At 31.0% G+C, this 17,171-nt stretch overlaps 3 protein-coding genes across 3 annotated transcripts; 2 read left to right on the top strand and 1 right to left on the bottom strand.

The window, feature by feature from the left end:
- Positions 1 to 10,498: 10,498 nt before the first annotated feature.
- LOC113859872 (2-hydroxyisoflavanone synthase-like) lies at positions 10,499 to 12,243 on the top strand. Its single transcript, XM_027492539.1, has 2 exons — positions 10,499 to 11,452; positions 11,572 to 12,243. Exons 1-2 carry the CDS (start codon positions 10,550 to 10,552, stop codon positions 12,241 to 12,243), a joined length of 1,575 nt encoding a protein of 524 aa, XP_027348340.1. The 5' UTR covers positions 10,499 to 10,549.
- Positions 12,244 to 14,501: 2,258 nt separating this feature from the next.
- On the top strand, positions 14,502 to 15,848 carry LOC113859871 (probable glucan endo-1,3-beta-glucosidase A6). Its single transcript, XM_027492538.1, has 2 exons — positions 14,502 to 14,547; positions 14,800 to 15,848. The coding sequence occupies exons 1-2, from the start codon at positions 14,502 to 14,504 to the stop codon at positions 15,846 to 15,848; spliced, it is 1,095 nt and encodes a 364-aa protein (XP_027348339.1).
- A 570-nt stretch (positions 15,849 to 16,418) lies between these two features.
- Positions 16,419 to 16,907, bottom strand: LOC113857469 (histone H3.2). The gene has a single exon (XM_027489400.1). It carries the CDS (start codon positions 16,860 to 16,862, stop codon positions 16,452 to 16,454), a length of 411 nt encoding a protein of 136 aa, XP_027345201.1. The 5' UTR covers positions 16,863 to 16,907; the 3' UTR covers positions 16,419 to 16,451.
- Positions 16,908 to 17,171: the final 264 nt, after the last annotated feature.

Genomic DNA, 17,171 nt, shown 5'->3' with positions numbered 1-17,171 from the left:
TGATTACCTGAAAAATGAATGTAAGGGTGAGTACTCTACACTACCAAAACATACAATTTAACATAGAGTCTCACCTCCAGCACATTTCCAATACATTAAACAAATACAGGCACAGGCAACATTATCACATCCATAAGCAGAAATCGTGAACTCATGCATTTGCACGCCAGCCACACTCACATTGATACTGTGATCACAGATTTTCACCATGAATGATCGCCGGTTACCCCCGCCTCACGGATACCACGTGGGCAGTCATGGGTCGCTCAGTAAAGGTAATGGTTAGAGGTTTAGTTAGGAAGAGAGTGTGTGGCCCGTAGTGCACCCGTTCTATAGTCGGTGTCACCACCACTCCCTCTTCCTCAAGGTATTTCTACCGTCTCATCTCCCACACCTCCAGTGTATCGCTGAACCATTCATAGTACATTACAACGGCGTTACACGTCCCAGTCACACACACATTTTAGTATACGGCACATAGCCCACATTTAACAGTTACGACACTAAGCCCATATTTCATTCATATTACACGGCTCCTAACCTATTTCCATTCATATTACACGGCTCTCGGGCCCACATTTCCACACAATATTCATTCAATTATACGGCACGAGTGCCCATACCCACTCACAACATCCGATACATAATTCACATCACATATCTCAGTAATTTCCTATATTCTAACTCAGCCACATCACAACATTCCACAGAATAACAACAAATTACACATAAAAGAGTAGGGTAGAGTCCCCCTTACCTTGGATTGAAGACTCACGCTCAAAGTCGACCACGGGAGTGCTCCCCACATGGCTTTCGGCCTAAACACATGGAAGAATTCCATGAGAACCCCAAAAATCACCAAGAACAGAGAAAAGGGAAGGAAAACTGAAACTCTAACCGTTTAAAACTCACCTCCAAGCGTTCCTCACACAAATCCAAGCTCCAATCTCACTCCCGAACAACTTTGGAGGCAGTTAATCGGTGGACAAGGGTTTTGGGTCGAGAGGATTGACGAGATTTGGGAGGAAATTTGATAAATGAATCTCAAATCCCTAAACCCCTTTTAAAAACCCTCTAATCGTAACACTCTCGCAACAGCAATATATTCTCGCTGCAGCGAGAGGACCTTGCTGCAGTGACACAACTTCTCGCTACAGCAAAAAAATCAGAGAAAACTGCACTCTGATTTTTGCAGAATCTTGCTACAACAAGACTCTCTCGCTCAGCGAGACTGCACCCAGAAATGCACTCCAAATTGTCGCTCTCTCGCTACAGCGAGAAGGCAACAGTTCTGGTCCTTCCTCCCAGGGCCCTCTCGCTACAGCGATAATTCTTTCACTGTAGTGAAAACAGCTCAGTATCTCGCCCTGCATTCAGCCCAACCAGTCATGCATACACATAAATACATATATATACATACATACACACATGATATACATTTAGATATATATAATTATCAAAATTAATATTACAAAATTTGGGGCGTTACATTGAGGGTGGTGATGGTGTTGTTATGGGTAGGAATGAAACACATCATCAAAATCAGAGATGTACATAGTCAAATTATATAACCATGTACATGAGCGTATACTTTTCAAAAAAGTTGTGAAGGGTAAATATTAGAGACCAAAGATGTACACGGTCAAAATATATGACTGTGTACATTGAGCATGTACTTTTAATGGTTAGGTGGATGAGGTTAAAATTTAAAAATGCTGATGTAAAATTCTGACGTGGTAGTTTAATAGTGAGGTGATGAGAGAGCTCGATAGTGATATGGCAAATTGTTAACCATGTCACCATTTAACTGACAGCGGTTAACGTCAGATATAAAATTGAAAAAAAAATAGTTAGGCATTAAAATGAAAGAAAAATTAAGGTAATTTTTTGAAATAAGTCATATTTAAAGGTAGTTAAAAGATATTTAAACTTATTAATTATACATCTTTTATTTGTATTTTTTTATTTTTACAAAAAATAAAAAATAAATATTTTTCTTTCTTAAAAATTAAAATTTTAAAATTAATTTTTTTTATTTTTTTAAAAATTATTAATTGAAAAACTAACATTTAATAAAAAAAGTTAAAGTTCTATTGTGAAATAGTATAAGAGAGGAGGACAAAGAAAACTCTCAAAATGGAGAATTCAAAAAATCAGCTTTGGGAAGGTTTAGAAAATTTTCTCAAAACATTTCCCTCCTAATTAAGCAACTTTTAAACAAGATTAAAACTCTTCTAACCCCTCCATTCCTTTCCCCTCCCCTTCTAAACCTAACTTCCAAACATAGCCTTAAGATAACTACTAGTAGTTATTTCCAATGGTAACTACTAAGTAGTTATGTTTTATGATTTCTTTCAAGAATTTCCTCTATATATATGTGGAGGTTAGCATGAGTTAGCAAGTAAGTGACTCATGAGTGAGTGACTAGATCTTTTACCTATAACTTAATAATACAAGTTTATATATATTTATCATTTAATCCTTAATAAAACTTTTCAAAATTTCTTTTTGGATATTAAAAACCTTTTTCTATATATAGCTTCAAAATCTATTACTCTCTTTTGTCTTCAAAACTATGTACATTTGTTTTTTCCTCCTCACCTTTGTGTATATCTTCTAATCTTACTTTAAAAAAGTATGCGTTTAGATGTGCATTCAAATGCAATTTGAATACATAATAAAAAATAACATTTAAATCAGTAGAATGTTGAATGTTATGTTAGATTTTTGGATTTCTCCAAAAACTCTATTTATGAAGTTAATGATATTTAAAATTAAAAATTTTACATCCACTCTTACCGTATCAATTCATCTTGAAAATGAGGTTTTGTATTGATACATTATTCAATATTTTTTTAAATCTTTCACATGTTCTCCCTGTATAATGGTCGTTTTTGTATCACAAAAATTCTGCAACATTCACTTAAGCTAAATTTTTTTTACTTAAGCAAAAATTATCAAAAGAAATAACTCACTAGAAGTAATTCACTTAAGCCATGAAATACAGCACAATAACGGCTTAACCAATGAATATTAGTTTCAGTGAATGTGTGTTAGACTTATATATGTCTTTAATTCTCTTCAGCGCATGGATTATGACTTAAGCTAGTTTTAACAAAAAATTTAGATTCATCTATGTCTTTGATTTGCTGAAGCGAATGTGTGTTAGCTTAAGTAAATTTGACAAAAAATTAGATTCATCTCTGTTTAAATTTAACTTGAACGGATAACTCTAACGTAAGTAAAAATTACAACAAAGTGAATTCTCTGCTTTTTTTCCAATTCAACAAAATATCTTTAGTCATTACCCTTAGTATAATCAAACCAAAATGATGATTTTTAAGATAATTGGAATGAATATATGATGTTTTCAAATAGGAAACTCTTACATTGGAAAGTATAAAAATCCAAAGGAAAAATGGTTACGTAGGTTTAGGGTATATGTGAGAAACAAGTTTGCATACTATCAAGAAGGGTAAATAAGAATGAATTGAAATTGAACAAAGCTTCTAAGACAATATTTCAAAAGAGGATTACGTGATTTCATGAGATCTCTTGCCTTATATTTCTCTTTTCCAACTATTATCAAGTAAATTTCAAACGCAACCACTCAATTTAATGTTGAACTTTACACTGGAAACACATAGAACGTATTTAAAAACAAAGATGTGAGTGAGTTTGAGAGAATATGATATGGTTTCACATGAATAAACAGTTATGTTCTTACTTAATCTTAAAAAGAATTATGTTAAAGAAAGACCTATTTTAAATACTTAAGACATTGAGATTCTTTATCTGCAAAATTTAGTAAGAATTAAATTTTAAAACTTGTTATAGTAAGTCATTTTGCTAACTTATTTACGAGTCACTTACTTTGTTAACTAACTTATTTACGAGTCACATAATCATATAATACATATCAAAGTGAAAAAGTATATGCAAAACTATTTTTTTTAAAAACATCAACAACACAAAATTGAATTTACTTTATGTTTTCATGAGACGTTAATTCATAGAGCGTGAATTATTATGGTCAATCTTCTTTATATCTCAAAAACAAATTTCATGGTACCCTACACTCTAATAAGAGACGAAATATTGTTTTTAGGAAAATGTGTATTCACACTTAAAAGATCATATCATCAAATCTCAATTATTGTAAATCTTGTTTACTTAAAAGTTCTAACAGCTAGCTTATCTCAAATGCTCCTAAGGCTCATGTGGAGCTCCTCTCGTTCTCGGATTCCTTAGTTTTAAATCATAATTTTAAAGATTTCTTTGTCTCTAACTTGAAGGAGAAAGTCATGCTAAATTGTGTGAAAGTTGTGATAACAAAAGGTATTAGAGATAAGATGTATTTTATGCATTTTGGAGCTTAATCATAACAAAGATAATACAAAATGGACTTTTTATTTTGGAGTTCAATTTTAAGTAACTTTTTGACTTAAGTTTTGAGATCAAATTAGGCTCAGCCGTACTAGTTATTTTGGAGTAATGCTCTTACCAAATAAGCTTTAGCTAGTTTATCTAGTTTGTCTAGTGTTGACTAGTCTGATAACATTCCCCGTTGGAGTTCACATAAATTCTATAAACTATATAAACCTTAACAACCAATTTACATGTTTTAAAAGTCTGAGCACCAATTTACAATTTTTTCTATGATTTAGGAACTATTAGCATAATTTAACCTAACGGTCAATTAATGAAAGCACTTAACAAAAGCAAGTGATTATAAAATTAAGGAACTTGTTTAATTATTTATAAGTTAAAATAATACATACCAATTTAGGAACGTATTTAATTATTTATAAGTTAAAATAATACGTACCAATTTACAACTTCCCGTGTAAATTAAGAAATGCTAGCATATTTTAACTAAAATATTTAAATTTTGGTATATATAACAATAATTTAAAATAATTATTATTATTATAATATTTATGTTACAGTTGGATGAAAATTTTATTTAAACTTAATAATTATATTTTTACCTCTCCGTTTCACAAGTTTGATTCCCAAAAATATTTTATTTTAATATAACGTTTATTTGTTATATAATTAAGAGCTCGTTTGAAATAGTTATAAGTTTTCAAATTTTTTAATGTAAATTTTAAAATAAAATTTGTTTGAATAAAATACAGTTAAATTTATTTTTAACTTAATTTTAGAATTAATTTAACTTAATTTAAAAAATGATGGTTTGACTTTTGGTTTTGAGTTGTATAAAAAAAATTATTTAATTTTATTGTCTCTTATAAAAAACTTAAAGTTAATTCATCATCGTTATTATCATAATTATTATCGTTGCTAAATTAACTATCTTTGCTATTATTACTAGTGTTGTCACCCTTATTTTTTGTTATATTTTTTCTTATTGTCACCACTTCCACGACAACTTTTATTAATTATTACTTAAATTATTTTTTATATTATCGTAACTATCAATATGGTATTATTGCCATAATCACTATTGGTTATTACCTTCATTATTATTATTTTTAATTATTTTAACTACTTACCACCATTATTATTATTATACTATTTTCACTACTTTTATATTTTACACGGTTCAATTATCATAATTATTATCACTATTGATTATTATCATTACTCCTTCCGGTTCTTTTTATAATAAACAAAATAGAACATTTTCTTTATCTTTATTATAAGAAATAAATAATAAATTCAAGATGCATTAATTGTTAAATTTCTTTTATACCTTTCTTTTATTAGTATCATTAAATATATAAATTACTAATTATACCATTTAATATCATAGTATTTTTAAAATAAAATTTATATTTATAAAAAAATAACAGAATTAATTACTTTCCTTGATCCTGATGATTTAATTTTTTGTTTCTTACAAAAAGAATCGAAAGGAGTATCATTATTATTATTATTATATTCACTTCCATTATTTTCTCTTTCACCGTCTTAATTACCTACCATCATCATTGTTATTATTATCATTTATTTTATCACTACTATCAACTATTATCTTTATTAGCACTAGCTTCACTGACTATTGTCACTGTTATCACAACCTTTTATCAAAATTATTGTAATAATTTTTACCTCTATTATTACTTTGACCATTATTATTATTATAATTACCATAATTGTTGGTTACCATTATCATTGTTATTATAACTATTATGACCACAAGTGTTTGTTGTTACCTTTATTATTCTCTTATTTACTTTGATCATCTACCACTATAATCATTAGTATAACATTATTATTGTCATCTTTAGCCACCCATCATTATCATTATTACAATAATTTCTCACTCAACTCAATAATATCATTATTATTGTTACTATCATTGTTAATTATTGACTATTTGTTATTTCTCAATTATCTCTACCATTTATCATAATATCATTGTTATTATAGGTTAATTTATTTTTATTAAATAAATTTAAATATGTAATTAGTAATTTTTAGGTTTTGAATTCAAATTTGGACTTTAAAATTTAAAAACTATAAAAGAATAAAGTTAAAACCAAAACGGTAAAACTCAAAACAAGTTATGGTATGTTTGTTTGCATTTTAAAAAGAGAATTCTTTTTAAAAATGCAAACAAACATTAAGATTTTAAATTTTTTAAAATTTTAAACTAAAAACCACCTTAAACGAGCTCTAAATTTTGTAATTTTAGTTTTCAAAATTCACAGTTAAGTCCTTCCATCAATTTGTTTACCTAAAACATTAAAAAAAATATATTCTTAAATTTGTTGTGAATTTAATTTATTGAATCATTTTAAATATTTTTGTTTATAAAAAGAGGTTTTTCAACTGTAAGATAGCAAATCACAGTTCGAACCTTCATTGAAAGAAATGTCCACGTGTAGTATCATATTTTATCTCCCACGAATGATACTTGAAAAAAAAAAATCCTCTTATACTCAAGACTCGTCCATCGAAATCTCATATTTTAAATAAAATTTTAAAAAATAACATCAAGTTTTCCATCCCCCAAATTGATATTTTAAATTATTTTTTAATCTAGCTATCATAAATATATAATCATACAATAATAACTAGAAACCCTTATTCTATTAAGGAAAATCAACTACAATATACATTATGTACATAACAAAAAATTAAATTTTTAATAATATTATTTATTATGAAATCTCATTTCATTTTATTATTTAAAATTTATTTTTTTCTCCATTTTTTCACAAAACTAAAAACTATACTAATATATAATTATGTTACTAAAGAAAATAAGGATATAAGGAACTTAATAAACAGAGAGTAACGGGAATGCTTAATTATAAATTTATAATCATTACAATATTGACAAATAAAATACAAGCAAATAAATGTTAAACAACTCGTAAAGGAATTAAAATGTAATTAAGTTATATATATATTGATAACGAATTGTACATAGACATGAAAGTATATTGATGTCTAAATCATAATTTAAGGATAAATAAATTAATGCATCACATAGTATCGAAGATATATTAATATTGAAAACATATAAGCAAATGTTTTAGAATACTTTTACATGTATGTTCGAAGTAATTTGATTAATATCTTTTAAAAACTGTTGGAAATTAATAATTATTAATAACATGTATTCTATTTTTTACATTTTCATTATTAATGCATGAATTATTTTGGTAGCGTAATATTTAATTTTTACAATTTTTAATCTTATAATATAATTTATTTAATACAGGTTGTATGCTTATTTAATACAGGTTGTATGCTTATTTAATAAAAATAAATAATTTACAAAATGAGATGTAAATGCGTACATGGCAAAAGTTAAAAATCCTTGTTATATAATATATAAATAATAACTTAATAGGCGTTTATAGCAGGTTATGAAATGTTTATGAAAATGAATTATTTTATTAGTTTCTTAGCTTATTATAATTTTTTTTAATGTATAACTTAATATAATAAAAAATTTTTAAATAAGTACTTAATTAAATAATTTACTCAAATACACCGTTAATATGTTTTTATAATGGGTTATCACATTTCCTGGGGGAGGGGTGTTAAAAATCTAGGTTTGTCAAACAAATAAAGTTGATAAATTTTGTATTAAATTATAATTAATTGGTAAGGGTAAAAATAATCAATGAATGAGTCAGAAAATAAGTCATTAAATCCTTATATATGTATATACGCTGGCTAGGGAGCATTAAAAATAGAACGGTTTTAAATGAAATCAAACCATTTTTAAAAATCTAAATTATTTGGAGTAGCTTTTTAAATCTAAACTTGTTAAAATGTATTAATTGGACAATCTATATATATAATTTAAAATTTTTTAGAAATTTTTTGTCCTTCTTGACATGTCAAATAGTTTTCTTTTTCATTAAGTATTAATTTTCTATATTAAAAAAGAATTTAAATGTTAAATATTTATAATTTATTTTTTAATTAAAATTTTTCTCTTTATTCAATTTTATTTAATATAATAGAATATTTATTGCTAATAGAATATTATTTTTTTTAAAATTGTAAAATTTATTAAATTTAAAAATAGTTCTATAATACATTTTTATTTTTTTTAAAATTATTTTATGAAAATTTATTAGTTTAATAAAATATTATTCAACTTATCTGTTAACCACTTTTTATAAGTGAATTCAATTCATTGATTTAAATATACTTTTCTTTTTGAAAAAATTATAAAATAAACTTTAATATTCATACACATTCTTACATGCAAACACTCATTAAGACCTGTCCCTAAAGACGTATGTCCAACCAATTTTTGTACATTTAACCTAATAAATTACTAAATATATTAAATAATGTGTTATTTATTCAGTAATAAGTGGTGACCTTATCTAATTTAATTCATTATTTATTTTTATGTTTGAATGAATTGCGATTAGATTAGACAGGTAATGAATAAATGAATTGATTTACTATTTTAATTAAATTCAACTGTTTTATTTTTTAAAATATAATGCAGTCTTCTAGCACATTTAAAAAGTTTGGATCGCAAAACAAAATCGATTTGAGTTTTCTGTGGAGCGTAGGATAGACGACGGACATAAATATTAAGCTTTGTAATCCTTTGAAAATGACAGCCACCAAACCAAGGCTCGAGAAATGCAGGGGCAACAAGAGCACGAGCTTCAGAAATAAGACTAGTCTGCAGTCAATTGTTAGCCACTTCCATTCTAGAAGCTAAATTTCAACCGCGTGCCAATGGAAAAGGCAAAAAGTTACCATTGCAATATTTTGCATTTTCCCCGTTGATTTCAAGAACTGTAATTTATTTTATTTTTTGAACTTTAACACATGCATTGCAATGCACTGTGAAGAATTATTTGTAATCGATGAACCCACTACACATTCCATCCACTGTAAGGGAAGCGTTTACTCATCACAAGAACCCACCTCGCCCATACAGAACATCATATTACTTTCCAAACCATTTTTAGATTGCTTAATCCAATAATTATTAAATATATTGAATAATTAATATTCATTTAATAACAAATAATGAAATAATCTAACTTATTTATTGATTTTATTTTAATAATATGATTGAATTTTTATACATAGACAAATTGTCTAGTTTGTATATAAATAAATTGAATTGCGACTCTTCCTAATAAACTTCAACATTATACACAAATTATCAGGTGTTAATTTCAAATCAACCAAACTAATATTGTTTCTAACTCTTGAACTTGTCAAATTCAAATGTATGCCAAAAGATCAATAATGATGAGTGTTTGACACGTCTTTACATTATTTTTAAGGGAAAAATTGTTCGATACTCACTAATTAAGTCTAACATGAGTGAAAAAAAAAAAAAATAGTGTGGAGAAAATATGTATACAAAACATAACAGCTAATTTTCAAGTCAGTGAGAAAAATGCCAAGACCAGCGTTAGTTACACGTTCTATTAGTTTTTTGTTTTGGTCAAGAAGTTCTACTGTTTAAAATGCATATTTTCACTTATACAGTGAACGTTCAGATGCCACGTTGCTCAGCAGCCTTCAACACACAACGTTCCTTTGACTGAAGCTCTCGAGCAGGATTGCTATTTGCTACTTCAAAACCATATTCAAGGAAAGATGCGCCACCATATTATCTTTAGACTAGACAGTGGTGGGTGATATAAGATCTTCAAAACAATCGTTGTTATAAAATCATTAATTTACGTATAATTTAGAAAAATATTTATTTTAATCTTTATAGCTAGAAGTTTCATTGAGTAAAATATAAAGAATGTAAATAAAATGAGAACAGTCAAATATTTCATAAAAAATTAAAAGCCATCAATGTCTTTTCTTTGTCATCTTGTGGTGTAGGAGACTGGGAATAAGCAATAATTGTTTTCATCCCGATGTATCTCACATGCCCACCAACATTGAAGATGAGTGAGAAGCCCGCGGTACAGTGTCATTCGGTTGCTTATAAAAGGGCAATGATGGAAGCTTGTTTCCTCAGGCTGAAAAACATCTCAGTTAATTAGCCTCACTCAGGATTACTCAATTCCCACACTCGTTCATTACGCTACCAAAGCCAAGATCAAACAAACAAGCACACACCATGTTGCTCCAACTTGCAATTACCTTATTGGTCATAGCTCTGTTCATGCACTTACGTCCCAAACCAAGTGCAAAATCTAAGGCCCTTCGTCACCTCCCTAACCCTCCAAGTCCAAAGTCTCGTCTTCCATTCGTTGGACACCTTCACCTTTTGGACAAACCACTTCTCCACCACTCCCTCATTAGTCTCTCTGAACGTTATGGCCCTTTGTACTCTCTCTACTTTGGTTCCATGCCAACCGTTGTTGCCTCTACTCCTGACTTGTTTAAGCTCTTCCTTCAAACCCACGAGGCTTCTTCCTTCAACACAAGGTTCCAGACCTCTGCCATCAGACGCCTCACATATAACAACTCTGTGGCCATGGTTCCCTTTGGACCTTACTGGAAGTTCATTAGGAAGCTCATCATGAACGACCTTCTCAATGCCACCACCGTTAACAAGTTGAGGCCTCTGAGGAGCCAAGAAATCCGTAAGGTTCTCAAGGTCTTGGCCCAAAGTGCAGAAGCCCAAAAGCCCCTTAATGTCACCGAGGAACTTTTGAAATGGACAAACAGCACTATCTCTAGGATGATGTTGGGTGAAGCTGAAGAGATTAGAGATATTGCTCGTGAGGTGCTTAAGATCTTTGGGGAATACAGTTTAACTGACTTTATTTGGCCTTTGAAGAAACTCAAGGTTGGAAAGTATGAGAAGAGAATTGACGAAATATTTAACAAATTTGACCCCGTCATTGAAAGGGTTATTAAGAAGCGCCAAGAGATGAGGAAAAGGAGAAAGGAGAGAAACGGAGAAGTTGATGAGAATGAGCAGAGCGTTGTTTTCCTTGACACTTTGCTTGAATTTGCTGAGGACGAAACCATGGAGATCAAAATTACCAAGGATCAAATCAAGGGTCTCGTTGTGGTGAGTTTCTTGCTTCGGTTTATCGAAACAAAGTTCTCATCCTTCTATATATGTTTGTGTCCAAAGTGAATGAACCTATACACGTGTTTAATAATGTTCCGACGCCTTTTTGTGTGCAGGATTTCTTCTCAGCAGGGACAGATTCCACAGCCGTGGCAACAGATTGGGCATTGTCAGAGCTGATCAACAATCCAAGGGTGTTTCAAAAAGCAAGAGAGGAAGTTGACAGGGTTGTTGGAAAAGATAGACTTGTTGACGAAGCAGATGTTCAAAACCTTCCTTTCATTAGAGCCATTGTGAAGGAGACATTTCGTATGCACCCGCCACTCCCAGTAGTGAAAAGAAAATGTGTGGAAGAGTGTGAGATCAACGGGTATGTGATCCCAGAAGGAGCATTAATACTTTTCAATGTATGGGCTGTGGGAAGAGACCCTAAGTACTGGGACAGACCTTTGGAATTTCGTCCTGAAAGGTTCTTAGACAGTGGTGGTGAAGGGGAAGCAGGTCCTGTTGATCTTAGGGGCCAGCATTTCCAACTGATCCCATTTGGGTCTGGTAGAAGAATGTGCCCTGGTGTCAATTTGGCTACTGCAGGAATGGCAACACTTCTTGCTTCTCTTATCCAGTGTTTTGACCTGCAAGTAGTGAGCCCAGAAGGTGAAATATTGAAAGGCAATGATGCCAAAGTTAGCATGGAAGAGAGACCCGGTCTCACAGTTCCAAGAGCCCATAATCTCGTGTGTGTTCCACTTGCAAGAGAAAGTGTCGCAGTTAAACTCCTTTCCATATAAGACACCACACTGAAACAGCATTTTGCCATATATGTTTCTTTTACATAGTAATAATCATTTCATTGAGACAATAAGGTGTCATTGATACGTAAATGGATCAAAGTTCCATTATACGAGCTTACCCATACACGTTCACTCAATTTGTTTCTTTGGTACTGTGATATGTATTCTTTTTCTTTTTTCTTTTTGTCAAATTAGTCTTATGACGACTGAAATATATTATTTTTGCTTGCATATCTATTTATATTGTACACTCAGCACATAGAGAGAAAATAATTGAATTTATGGTGGGGTTCCTATTAGTGTGAATACATTAATGGTCAGCTTTATATTGTTATCACAACATGGCTCACAAAATTTGGCATCATTATATACGTTTGCGTGAGTGTATCATATATATATGTAAATACCATTGTTCTTGAATACAAGACTCGATTTAAATGTTAGGATAAAATTTTAAAAAAAATTAACATTAGGTTAACCTCTTAAATACTTATCATATTAATTTTTTTAAAAAATTAAGTAATTTTTATTTGAATTTATAACATAATAAAATGACCTACTTAATATTACTTCAGAAACTTATTTAATATCATAATTTTTAAAACTCATATAAATATCAATTTTTTAAATGATAAATTAACTTTCTAATATTTTAAAATAAATTATAATAATTTAAAATTAATTTATAAAAATTGGTGTACAAATACAAAGTTAAATGTTGATTATACAAAATGAACGGTGGAAAGAAAACTTTTATATTGTTCGTCTTAAGATTGTTATTCTAAAGTTAATTTTGAATAATATATTATTCTAAACATACTATATTACATGGATTATAAATAAAGAAATATCAAAATAAATAAATAATTATTAAATCACATTGATAAGATGCAAATGATAAATGTTAACGACTAATTTATAAATTTAATTTATGAAAAATAAAAAATAAGTATATTTTAAAAAAATGAATATTATCGTTAATATAAATTTGGATTCACGGTGAACTATGTATTTTTCATTGAATTACTAATATGCGTATTTATCATTTAAATTATATTTTAAATTATTAAAATGATTCCAAGTTTATAAGATTTACGCTGAACTCAAATTTATCTTCACAATAACGGTACCTTCCTAAAAGAATAAAAAAATAAAAAAACAATAAAGATGCTTACATAGATAGCACATGGATGTGTAAAAGGTACGAAAAAAACATTTTAAAAAATTTTTAATTTAAAAAATAACTATGATAAATTAAATTTTTTATTTTTAAATAAAATATAATAAATTTAAAATATTAAAATTAAAAAAATGTATTTGATAAACTTTATTATAACCGTTTGAATAAAAGACATGTTAAAAGAAATATGATGGTGCCATGATGGGAATTTTTTTATAAGCATAAGAAATTAAAAAATAAAATATATATGATAAACTTAATTATAACCGTTTAAATAAAAGAAAACCAACAACTAAGAGTACGTTTGTTTGCATTTTTTAAAAAGAGTTTTCTCTTTTTAAAAACTAAAATTACATGTATTTTTAACTTTTAAAAAGAGAAAATTCTTTTTAAAAATGCAAACAAATATACCTTAAGATTGTACGTTAAAAGAAATAGGTTAAATTGTATCTTTCATCCCTTTATTTTGAAAAATAACAAATTTGTTCCGTTCAAATGGCTAGAACGATACAACAAACTAGCCAAGAAATGTCATGAAGAGAGGGGTACTTGAGAGTTGAGGTTCATCGTGTAAGAAAAATAATCTATGGTCGTGTCGAAATTTACAAGATAAGCTGTTCTCAAATCATTACAAAGGCTTCTCCAATTTCACAAGAGATACGTGACAACATTTTTCATTAGACTGATCTTCATACATAAGTGGCTTCTTTGCCCTTCTAAAGTTTGTGATTAATGTATCTGTGTTTCTTATAATAATTTATAGGTCGGAAAACCGATCAAAGCAAGCAAAGAGACCACACCCTTGCCTTTTACTACTAGTTTAATCGTTTATGTATGTGCTGAACAACTTCATTCCTCTCATATTTCTTTGCTTCCTATGGACACTAAAATATGATTACCTCTAGTTTGCACTCATAAAGATCCTTTTGCAAGGTACGTGGTTTCTTGCTGCTGGTCTTCATCTCATTTGTATAAATTGATGCTGCTAATATTATCTTAGCATCACTCTATTCCTTAACCATTACAACAACCGTTGGGAAGTAATTACTGGTCCACTAGCATAGAAGTTGGAGAAATGGGTCCTCTGGCTATATTTCTGGTCTATGTACTTTCGTTAACTAGTAAGTTTGAAGGAACGCACTCCTTTCCTTTTGCATAATCTTATTTACAGCTAATTAGTCTCCTTAAGATACTTAACATTAATTAAAGAATTACAAGTAAAAAACAAAAAAATTGTTAAAAAGTATGAGAATGATCTCACTTGTGATTTCCAATGTATTCACAACTTAATTTTTACTAAAACATTTGTTTATTAGTTTCTTAATCTTTAGAAAGACCTTATTTTATAAACACCAATTTTCATAATTCTACAGGAGCAAGAGCCGCAAGCGACATAGGTGTCAACTATGGCCAACTTGGGAACAATTTACCCTCTCCATGTCAGTCCATTGAGTTACTAACAAGAATGAAGGCTGGTCGCGTGAAGCTCTACGATGCTAACCCTGAGATTTTAAATCTTCTATCAACTACAAAGCTCAAAGTTTCGATCATGATCCCAAACCATGAAATATCAGGTATTGCTGCCAACCAAAGCATAGCAGATGAATGGGTGCGAAACAATGTTGTCCCCTACTTCCCCACAACCATGATCCGCTTCCTACTTGTGGGCAATGAAGTGCTGAGCTACAATTCAGAACAAGGCCACCAAATGTGGCACGATCTTGTCCCAGCAATGCGAAGGATCAAAAGATCTCTCACGGCTCACAACATCACTGGCATCAAAATTGGCACCCCATTAGCCATGGATGTCTTGAAATCAACTTTCCCACCTTCAAGTGGAAGGTTCCGATCTGACATAAGAGACTGTGTAATGGCACCAATGCTGAAGTTCTTGAACACAACCAAATCATTTTTCTTCATTGATGCATACCCATATTTCCCATGGTCACAGAGCCCCAAAAATATTAGCCTTGACTTTGCTCTATTCAGGGGAAATTTCAGCGTAAGAGACCCGCACAGTGGCTTGGTCTACACCAATTTGTTAGACCAAATGCTTGACTCCCTCATCTTTGCCATGTCCAAACTCGGGTACCCCAACATCCACCTCGTAATATCCGAAACAGGTTGGCCAAATTCTGGCGACAAAGGAGAACATGGAGCAAACATATGTAATGCAGCCGCTTATAATCGCAACCTCATTCACAGAATGACAACAAAACCACCCCTTGGAACCCCAGCCAGACCCGGGTTAGCAATACCCACCTTCATCTTCTCACTCTTTGATGAAAACCAAAAGCCTGGGCCTGAAACAGAGCGACACTGGGGCTTGTTGCACCCTGATGGCTCGCCTATTTATGACATTGACTTAACTGGAAAGACACCTGTGACAGATTTCGCATCTCCAAAGAACAATGTGCCATAAAACTCTTATTTCAACTAGCAACTAGGAACCCAAGTTAGCTTTCACCTTTCTCCTATCCAATTAATTCCCAAAATTTAATATCCTTTCACTTTTACCAATGTTTTAATTATGCTACTTTGGAACCAGGTTTTAACCCTCTGAATATTGAAGGGATTAAGTAAGTGTCTTGATATTCAGCCAAAGCATTACTACATATATCATCTGTAAAGGCTTTTTAAAATAATCGCATGCAAATGTAGTTGAATCATAAAGGTAGCAACAACTCCGTAAGAGCTTGCATAATTAATTTAAAATTAAAAAAAGTACGCATTCTAATTAAATTTGTATACCTCATTGTCCTGTTCAAACATTTCAATTATTCCAAAATAAATTTATCTAAACCGACTCTACTTAAATAAAATTTGAACCCAAAAGAAATACACCATTTATATTCAATTATACCCCTGAGTGAGACAAGTTCCGTAACTAGTGAGTGCAAGAGTGATAATTTCATTGATAAAGCGTTTCAATCAATACAATGCTACATAATCCTTGGCGTGAACTACATGAACATTTTCGAATAAACAACGCTAGAAATAATCTACACGAACTCTAGCAATAAGATTAAGCACGCTCGCCCCGAATGCGCCTTGCGAGTTGAATATCCTTAGGCATGATAGTAACGCGCTTGGCGTGAATGGCGCAGAGATTGGTGTCCTCAAAGAGTCCTACGAGATAAGCCTCCGCAGCTTCTTGAAGCGCCGACACGGCTGAGCTCTGAAACCGGAGATCGGTCTTGAAGTCCTGCGCGATTTCACGGACCAATCGCTGGAACGGAAGCTTTCGGATCAAGAGCTCTGTGCTCTTCTGATACTTTCGGATCTCGCGAAGCGCTACCGTGCCTGGCCTGAAGCGGTGCGGCTTCTTCACGCCGCCAGTCGCCGGAGCCGACTTCCTAGCAGCCTTAGTTGCCAACTGCTTCCTCGGAGCCTTACCGCCGGTTGACTTGCGAGCAGTTTGCTTCGTACGAGCCATCCGTGATCACCGTAAAATAACTACGACGGAAATAATTTTGGTCGTTCTTTTCTTTTCTGCTCTTTCCTTCTTGGCGAGCGAGGGAAGAGTTATATAGTGTGGTTTTGAAATTGGGGTTTGTGCGCGAAGGGTGAGGGAGAGTGAAAAGATGATTGTGGCCGTTGATTAGTTGAGAGATGGGCGGGTGTGATTTGTTTGTATGTGACAGCACGCGGATCGATGACATGGCACGTGGAGGAGTTGAAATGTGGAATGGCCAGCGTTGATCTGGTAGTAATGGAAGGTTGAGATTGAATTAGATAAAAACGA

The sequence above is a fragment of the Abrus precatorius genome, unplaced genomic scaffold (assembly GCF_003935025.1).
Source record: "Abrus precatorius isolate BTA unplaced genomic scaffold, Abrus_2018 Scaffold2, whole genome shotgun sequence".
Lineage (NCBI taxonomy): Eukaryota > Viridiplantae > Streptophyta > Magnoliopsida > Fabales > Fabaceae > Abrus > Abrus precatorius.
This window is presented reverse-complemented; position numbering and strand designations above follow the sequence as displayed.